Here is a 9,765-nt window from a genome sequence, read left to right as displayed (position 1 = left end):
GCTAGATTAAAACTAGCATGGGTAGGCCTAGCCACACTGCAATCACACCTCCAATTGCAGAGTATGTCCACTTCTTATTTCAAAGGTAGTGGGGTTCAAAGCCTGTTAAGACTTATTAGAATTCATATTAGCTTTTTTGTCATGATAGGATAATTATTTTTGTCACATTTCAACAGCCAAAAGGAGAATTATCTGATCCAAAAAGTTTGATGGAAGTTCATATATTTGTGGTTTTGGTTGAGGTCACAGCCACTGCCCTTCAAAGAAGGAGTAGTTTGGTCTAATTATTCTTAGTTAGTGCATGCAAATTTGTGGGCCAATAATTTTTCCTTGTGGGTTCCATACTCCAAGAAAGTCTGTAATTTGTATGCTCTATCTCCAGTGTGACTAGAAAGTTCATGCCTCCATTTCTGGTTAATTAGCCTGAAATGAAATGTCTGACAGATTTTCCAAACTTTCCAAGTTTCCAAGTCTTTGCTTTGGCTTAGGTACATATTAGTTTTCCTTTCCCTTTTCAAAAGCATACAGTCTTGAATTTACTCCCATCACAGAATGAAAACTACATAAATAATAATAAACACATTATCATAATCCTGTGAGAAGACAGTTCTTCTAATGTCAATTTACACAGTGGTTTCTATACTTGATAATTATTATTGCTCTTACACCAATACTTTGTATCTTTTTATACTTCTGTATTTTTATTATACAATTTATTTTTTATTACAGTTATAAAAAGGGCATTTAAAAAAAATAAGGTGATGAATCTATATAAGGCAATCCGAGTTATGACGCTCTCCTGTGGATATTGGCTGTACTTAGAAGAGTTGAGGCGTTTGGTTTTGTTTTCAATCCAGGGCTTAAATGTGGTGTGACAAAATCCATGATACACTCTCATTGATGTGAGTTTTGCGTAAATGCCAGGCTTCTTTTAGGCAGAAATGAAGGCACTTTAAACACAGCTACGTGCATGCTTCGAGGTAGCCGTCCAAAAGTTCTGTGAAAAAATTAGATCCAAATCCCCGCCCCCCCCTTGCCAATCCCTTCCCTTCCACGTTATTTCTCATATCATACATAATTCAGATTTTGTTTTAGCTTTTTTTGTCCTCGGACAAAGTTTATTAGATAACCTATTATCTTCACTGTAAAAGGAAGAGCTTCTTTTTTTCCCCTCCTGAGGACAGGCTTTTCATAGTTGTCCTGTCTTTTAAAAAATTAAATGCTTTGAGCTACAGGATACTGTATACTGCTTGACAGAAATATGTGCATATTCTTGACAGGCGTCTCATGCAGCACTTTTACAAGATTGTTTCATGTTGTCAGTAAGAGGATCTTCAGATAAAATATCACAGCCATTCCCACCAAGTTTCCAGTTCGCCTACTCCTGGTTCTTTTTTATCAAATCATTAAGAAGATCTATTCTCTTGCAGTCATAGAGGGCTCTGGCCAGCTTTCCTACTGTAGGCCCTTTGTAGCCTTCACTCATAACCCATTTCTGCAGCATTTGGTAAACTTTTTCTTTGAGTCCATCTCGTTCGTAGTCATGGTCAATTTCATCAATCTGTGGCTCACTAAAGCCCAGTTTACGAGCACAGTGTTTCCACTGTTTAGCCAAGTTCTCTCTCACTAGATTCAGCTGTTTTTCAGAGAGGATAGAGGTGCTATCTGCAAAAAGAAAGATGAGTATAAGAAGACAGCATTGTTTAAACTCCCCTTCTCTTTGAATGTCTCTCCCCAAAATATGGTCACTAGTAATGACAGGATTGTAGGTGGCTTTCATGTAAGCAGTTGGTCTAGTGATTAAAGAAGAGGACTGGATGTCACAACACTCCTGTATCTGCTACTGTTTTGCTTTTTTGACCTGGGACATGTCTACCTCACAGTGGTGATATGAGGCTTAATTAATGTTTAATTAATATTTATAAAATGCTTTGATATCCTTGGATGAAAGATACTGTTATGACTTCTCGATTAAATAAATTAAAAATATGCAGTAGTGGTTTAAGCCAGTATTGACAAATACAAATACTATGGCCTTTTAAAATAGTCCTGCCCCTCCTGTACTGAAATGTTTCAACTCTTAGTCAGGACCACTGATCCTAGTTTTGCTTCCACTGTTCTGCTTTTTTTCTCTGTCTTTATGTACACATCTGCACATGCTGGGGCTTGGTGACTCATGAAACAGTACACTGTGGTGCCATGCTTAATGTCAGCTTCAGGTTTGGTAGAGGCAGCTGGGGGAGAATATCATCTAAGAGGTGATGAAAGAGGGCGGGAGGGGGAGGGAATGGTTTAGTAATACAAAGCAATGTTAGTACAAACAACCACTCATGATGATAACCATAAGTATTGCGTAACTGTAATGCTATGTAATAAAGGAGGACCCAAAATGGCTAACTTCTGAATACAACAGCGAGCAAGATGCACTGTACATTCACTAAAGATGGTTCTCAGAAAGAGACTGTCAGCCTTCAGATTGTGCCCAAAGAGTAAGGCAAGCAGGGACCAAGGGGTGGGGTGCACAAGGAACAGAGAGCTGATTGTAAAGAGGAACATTATAAAAGAACGGAGAGAGATTGCTCTTACCAAATATACCCATGTTTTCATAATGTGCATAAGTGTTTTGCGTGTTGACCGGAACACTGCTTACATATAGATTCTGTTCTTCAATCTCCATGTGATTGTAGGCTCCAATTTGAATTCCGGTACTGTTATATATGGTGTATTTTGCAGTTTCATCTGTGTAAAGGCAGTTTAAGACTGATATATAATCAAGTACATGCAGTTTAGAATTCAAGAGATACGATGATGGCAAGGGCAAGGAAGAATGATTTATTTTGTATTTAAACCAAATACAGCCATGATGATTATTTTGTATTTAAACTAGAAACAGCCTTACTTTGGCCACTGCAAGAACTTTTTCATTATTAATTTATGATACTTCTGTACTGGGTGCTCTCGGTGTGCTTTGGGTTGTACAAACAGAAGAAGTCACAATCCCTGCCCCTAGGAACTTGCATTCTGAATTGAATAGGCAATACAGTTCGGAGACATAATTCACTGGGTGAAAGATGAAAGTCAATCTCAAAATTTCAAAGTGGTGGCGATGTTCCTTTAAAAAAAAAGTGCATGCAGGGGATGGGGGGGGGGAAGGAAGGTTAAGAGAAATGGGGAGTTCTGAGTTCGTGACTTCAATGGTGCTACACTGATTTACATCAGTTGAGGATCAGGCCCCAAATCTTTTGTGAAATATTTACTGGATTTAATATTACATGTATCAGATTTAATATATACAGACCCTTATCTTTATATGGCTTCACTTCCACCTATGCACTGGCCATTACAGCAGGACTGGCTCTCGGGGAGAAGCATGTTGTGCTCTGTGACTCTGCAGATGTACAACCCTTGCGCGCTACAGAAGTCTTGGGCAAAAAGCTTCTGGGTGCTCCCCCATGGTTAGTGTGTCTCTGTACTGTCCTCTCTGAAGGGCTGTACCTTGGAGGCACAGCAGATTACTAAATTGCTGAATAGGCATGGCTGAGATTCTAAGTGCATAAAGATCAGGAAGTTCAAAATGGCACAGTCCCTTACTACTGTAATAGAGATGCTTACGGTAATCAAGATAAGAGACGAGGAGGAGACCATATTAGTTCATTTTATATCATGACAATAGTTCCTGGAAGATACTTAGCTAAATGTATTAAAATGGCTATGTATAAATGGCCCCTTCAGATCTGCTTCCTGTGTGTGTCCAGAGTAACATCTGCATACTTTATTGAAAACAACACAGTCATATTCAGTTTGTAAAGTGCCACATACATTTCCATTTCCATATACATGATTTTTAATCAATATCAGTAACAACTAACAGTGATAAATATACAATTAAAGAATAATGTCCCTGCCATTGGTGAATATGTAGCAATTAGGGATGTAAATACTGTTTAAAAAGTTAACCATTTAAATGATTAAAAATATGTCGTTTAAATGGTTAATCGATTAAATGGCTGGGTCGGCCAGCCGGCATGGGGCCGCTGTGACTGGTAGGCCAGCCCGGGGTTAATGGTTAAGGCGGGTTAACCAGTAAGGCTAATTCTTACCGGTTAACCAATTAACCTTTTACATCCCTAGTAGCAATAAACACATTGGTGGTTGGTTAACTACTTCAACAGCTTCATTTTTAGTCAAAAATGCTTTTTTGAACAAAGCCTAAATACAAGTGAAAAATGAAGCTTTTGAAGACTCAGATTTGGCTTATAGTTTCACTTCTCAAAGAAGTGAATCCAAGTATGAAGTCATGATTTCACAGTTCTGTAAAGCCCTGGAAAATCATGCAGTTTGTCTCTCAGAGCCATGACACTTCATATCTCTGTACTTTATAACACATCTACATGGTGCTTAAAGATACCCTGTAAAACAAAGAGACGTATCTCATTAACAGTTTTTAGAGGTAGAGATTTCAGTTTCACTTTTTAGTAAAGCTGGTCAAAAAGTTTTGAAATCAGGTTAGCATGCATATAGTGTTAGTTGTTAGGAAATATCAATGCTACAGCATTTACCTGTACTTATTTTGTGTTGTACAGGTGTAGTAGGAGTATATGCAAAATTCCCCTTCTTAAAAGGATTGGATTCCATTTTGCCTGAATAATTACAAAACACACAAATGCCAAAAGTATTTGGTAATCAAAAACCTAAAGGCACAGGTACTTCAAAACTGTTGTAATATTTATAATAATATAAGAACACAGTTAATGCTCCTAATACAGAGGGGGGGAAAGGTGCTGTTACCCAGAAAGCTAAGAAGCTTTTTAACGAATCCAATAAAAGTATATTTAATTAAACACATTATAGCTTAGTGAAGTGCGTAACAACCTTATTCTGTGTCAAGATCCTCTAGCATAGACACTGGCAAAGTGCCAGTGTGACCAATGGGATTCCACACAGATGTAAGAGTTCCTTTGCTAGCAGATTCCAGTGCAGGATTAGAGTCTAGATATGGATTTAGGGACCTAATTTTAGGTACACACATTTGAAAATTCCAGCCTAAGGTAACACAACAAGTAAACAGAAGAGCTGGCAGGTCATCTGATTCTCAGGGCTTGCCTATATGGAACCTTAGTTGGCAGCAAGCCAGGGTATGAAAGTACAGCACACTAGCATGCCATGCCTTAAGTCCCCCTGTGAACCCTGCTGCCAGGCACAACTTCTGTAGTGCACTTTGACTTACTGCTGTTTGAAACACTAAGCATGGCATTTTTAGCACGTGGCAGCAGCGTCCATAGGGCAACGTATGCCACAGCAGGCTAGTGTGCTGTACATTCACATCCTGGCTTACCATCCACCAAATCTCTGGGTGGCCATGCTCGTAGTCTGGTATCTTCTCCACTATATCATGCTGCTTCCCAATAATCCCTTCTGCATTTCTTTTCTTTCTATCCAAATATTTAACTTTATTAGTGATTTTGAGAGTTACAATTTCCACCTGCAGATGTGACAGTCACAGCTCTCACAAACTCCTCTCAATCAATATATTGATATAGACAGCAATCACAGACTCTCCATACAGCATTTTTTTGCATTCTCTCTGTCAACTCTGTGGCACCTTGTGGTTTCTTAGTGTAAAGTGCTGAAAAGGAATACCATACCCGGAAAATCCAGCCTCTAGGGTAAAATGATTAATCTGTATAATACCTTGTCCTTTTCCTAAATGGTATGGGACAAACTCCACTGAACACATGGTTATTGACCTGTTTGTTTATGTTTATTTTTGCTAAACTCTCAATATTCTCTCCTTTCTCCGCCTCCATAGCCTTCTGTTCCTGAGGATACATACCTCACCTGCAATTGCTGAGAGGCATTGCCATAGCAGCATTAGATATAACCTGCTCTCTGTACAGCTAAGAGTGTCAGCTTCCTGTTGGCTTGAATTTAGGGTCACTTATGAACATGGATCTTCATCTGGTACAGCATTTACCCAATCAAGCCACCAGAGCCGGCAAAGATTCATTTTCTGAAAGGTACCAAAAATCCTCACTCTAACACTGTTTCTGTGCTGCAACTGACCGGCAGTAAGATTCTGACTCATTTTACACACCTTTGTGAGTCTAAAAACAACTACCATTTGCTTCTAGCACAATTTGATGATTGTTCTTGTTTACGGTTCTTTCACCCTAGATGGGTTGGGAGAGTTCATCAGTTATTCAACTGCCAACTTACTCCTGGGGGCATTCTGCGCCAAAAAATTAAAAATTCTGCGCACAATATTTTAAAATTCTGCAAATTGTATTTGTCAAAATAACACTAAATAATCATGCCAGTTTCAATTATTTTGGTAATTTATTTCAAAATACCGGTCAGCAAGTATGTCTGTAACAATACAGACACACACAAAAATTCCCCCTGGAGTAGAGAGTTAAAGAAACCTCTATAACAACCCAGTTCCTGTTTCTCTGCCCACCCCACCCCAGAGCCCAGTCAGGGGGCCAGACACTCACAACCCCTCCCCCCCCACAAAGCCCAGCTGTGGGGCCCTCCAGCTAATACACCTCTACCCCCTCCACCCCAGAGCCTCCTGGTGGGCCCCCCCAGTCCAGATACCCACACTCTGTCCCTCCCCAGAGCCCAGCTACAGGGTGCCCCCTTGCCCAGACACCTGTTCCCCTCCTCCCCCAGAGCCCAGGGATCCAGAGGGAGAAACAGCCTGATGCTTGGTCCCAGGCTTCCACAGAGTTTCCTGCGCGTCGCCCTCTCCTTCCCTCAGGGCATGCTGGGAACTGCAGCTGCCAGGAATCCTCTAGCTCCCTCCTCCTCCCCTCAGCAGTGTCTTCTATGTGCAAGCTGGGCTTTGCTGAGTCCAGTGGCCCATAGTGGTGGCTAGCAGAACTGCAGCCCATTTCTGTGGGGGAAAGGAAATTCTGCATGCACAAAGTTCATTTCTGCAAAATTCTGCATTGCGGAGTGGCGCATAATTCCCCCAGGAGTACCAACTGGATAATAGCATGCAGTCAGTGGCTTGATTCTTCTCTCTGTTACACTGATGTAAATCAAGAGTAACTCAATTGAAGTCAATGGAGTTAAACAAGCATGTGAGGAGAATCAAGCCCACAGCAGTTTAATGAACTGAAGTGATATCAAAGTATCAGGAAAACAAAGAGCAGTGGACCATAATATGTCTAAAGGAAAGCCTTTGCTACCAGCACCACTGCCTGAGAGTAAAAAATCAGCTGCTTGCTGGTATGTGAGCTACAAAATGATCAGTGGCCATCTTACTTCTGGAAGACGACAAAAGGAGTACTGTTTGTGTTTTAGATAAAAAAGTAATAAGACAAATATCTCACCTACCTGTCTCTGTATTCGGGCTCTTTGGAAACAAAGGTGTGGATGCTTGTGGATGCTGGTCTAGGCCAGATTCAGGCACAGGGGGTTTATTCAGACTAAATGTATTGGCTGAATTTGATCCATAGAGATCCTCTGGACATCCTATTATTGGATCTAGAGGCCTTGTCCCATGCGTAATATTTGGATTGTATAGTACATTTTCCCATATTGGAGTTGCTGCAGCTGGTAGTGGTGGTTGTTGTAAATGACTGTAATTGGTCATGTTACTATAGGGACTGGCTTTTGACCCTGTGCTTTCAGCTTTCAGATATGATTCATACATCTGTGAAGCAGCAGGTGGAGTTGCAAATGGATCAAAGGACACCCTTCGTCTTCTTTCCTCCTCTCTCTTTTCAGCACTGTATACCACAGGTTGGCTTTCTGAATTATCCATCCGACTGCCATACTTATGATAATTTAATTCATCCTGCAGTTTTCTTTCTAGGCCCATAGAGGCCTCAAAGGAGGTCTCACAGCTCTCGACAGGCTGGTTTGCTGGAAAGGGAGCAAACATGGCTTCATCCATATTGCCAGTCATGAGACCCTGAGAGCTATGTAGGGAATTGGGCTGATCTGCAGTAGGGAAGGGAAATTAAATATTTTAATTATCCCATAATGCAAAGGTACAACTGTAGTTTTCAATTACATCTCAACAACACCATGGAAGAGACTAGCATTTTTATATTAAAAACAGCTAAATAATTCATAACATGTAACCAAAGGTAATTTCTTCTAGAAAAGATAATACTGTATTTTACATTTTACTTAAGACCTTTTCATCTGAAATGATCACAGACCACTTTATAAGCTGTGGGTCTGACCATACTGAAATCAATGGCAAAAGCTCAGTAACTTCATTGCTACAAGACCAGATCTTATAGACAGTACCGTATGTATAGGGATAGTAAATGTTTCAAGCACCACTGAACTGCAGCCACCTCTAAGCAGAACATGGCACAGAAATACAACACAACACATCAGGCCAACAAGGGAAGAATGAAAGGTCTTGGACTTTAGAGGGCCTGGTTCACTAATTTACCTCCAATGGAGTTATACTGCACAAAACTGGAGAGATATAGTGGAAAATCAGACTCACAGAATTTCACTGTAGGTGCTACTTTATACAGCACTAAAAGTCACATTTCTTTCAATGGTCCTATCCCAGCAAATCTCAAATTAGCCTTTATGAATGCATCATTCTGTATTTTTAATGAACTTTGATTTTCAATCTCTGTCTAGCTTGTTCTTCTAGAGTTCAGAGAATACATTTTAATAAAGATCCATTTCATGTCTATGGGCAAAGAAGGACGTAACCCATGATTTTCACCTAAACCTTACAGATAAATTCTGTCCTTGGATGGGTGCACACAGCTTCCCTTAGAGACAACGAAAGGTTTGCTTGTGGTCTGAAATGGACTGTTTGAATTCTAATTCTAAGCATTCTATAGCATCGCAAGACTGAACAAATATGTCAAAACCTGCTTTTTTATCATATTATTTGTTTATTTGTAGTATGGGGCTGAAGAGGCTCTCCTATTGAGATTTAAAAGGATTACAGCATCAACATGGAGCTTTGAAATGGTCTTGTAGATGTTGGGCATCACTGAAAATAATGGGGCTCAAAAAGGCCACTGTAGCCTTAGAACAAAGCTTATGTGGGACTGGATAGTCAGGGGATTGGTAATGATATATGGAATGTTGACCTTTCTATCTCTAGAATACATTTGAATCCAATCCAGGTTGGTGGTGAATGAAAACTTACTATCTGATGGCTGCTACATGGTAAATGTGACTTGGTTGACTTACTCTGGTTTCAAGTGGATAAATATCACCATTGCAAGAGGAAAAAAACAACCCCACTGTAGCTGGCAACTGTCAGCACTCAACAGACAGGTACTAGATTGAATGTCATGGACTGTGAACTACCCTACCGTCTCTACAAATGATCCTCCAGGGCAGGCTTGAGGATTATTGGTGGGGCACTATTGGTGGGGACTCTTAGGCATGTCTACACTACCACTTACGTCGGCAAAACTTACGTCGGTCAGGGATGTGAAAAAACACACCTCTGAGTGACATAAATTATGCCAGCATAACTGGTAGTGTGCACAGCTACTGCCACCCATTGGGGGTGGTTTAATTATGTTGATAGGAGAGCTCTCTCCCATTGGCATAGTGCGGCTACATGAGAGATCTGACAGTGGCACAGCTGCATCAGTACAGCTGTGCCACTGTAAGCTCTCTAGTGTAAACATAGCCTCAGAATATGTCTACACTGAGTTTTAAAACCCATGGCAATGAATCTGAGGCTCAGGCTGGAGCCTGGGCTCTGAAGCCTAGGGAGGCTGCAATGTCTACACTGTTCTTAATGCTACAGCATGAACCCAG

General features: G+C 40.6%; 1 protein-coding gene across 1 annotated transcript in view; it reads right to left on the bottom strand.

The window, feature by feature from the left end:
• Positions 1-1,049: 1,049 nt before the first annotated feature.
• Positions 1,050-9,765, bottom strand: part of LOC113407932 (receptor-interacting serine/threonine-protein kinase 1-like) — a 28,781-nt gene continuing 20,065 nt past the window's right edge. Inside the window, exons 8-11 of the mRNA XM_026658929.1 lie at positions 7,342-7,950; positions 4,560-4,640; positions 2,587-2,739; positions 1,050-1,665 (exon numbers count right to left, since the gene is read on the bottom strand). Coding sequence (XP_026514714.1) covers positions 1,379-1,665; positions 2,587-2,739; positions 4,560-4,640; positions 7,342-7,950 — 1,130 coding nt within the window. The 3' untranslated portion in view covers positions 1,050-1,378. The remainder of the gene's footprint in view (positions 1,666-2,586; positions 2,740-4,559; positions 4,641-7,341; positions 7,951-9,765) is intronic.

Source organism: Terrapene carolina, unplaced genomic scaffold (genome assembly GCF_002925995.2).
Source record: "Terrapene carolina triunguis isolate 2854851 unplaced genomic scaffold, T_m_triunguis-2.0 Scaffold57, whole genome shotgun sequence".
In the NCBI taxonomy this organism is placed as follows: domain Eukaryota; kingdom Metazoa; phylum Chordata; order Testudines; family Emydidae; genus Terrapene; species Terrapene triunguis.
This window is presented reverse-complemented; position numbering and strand designations above follow the sequence as displayed.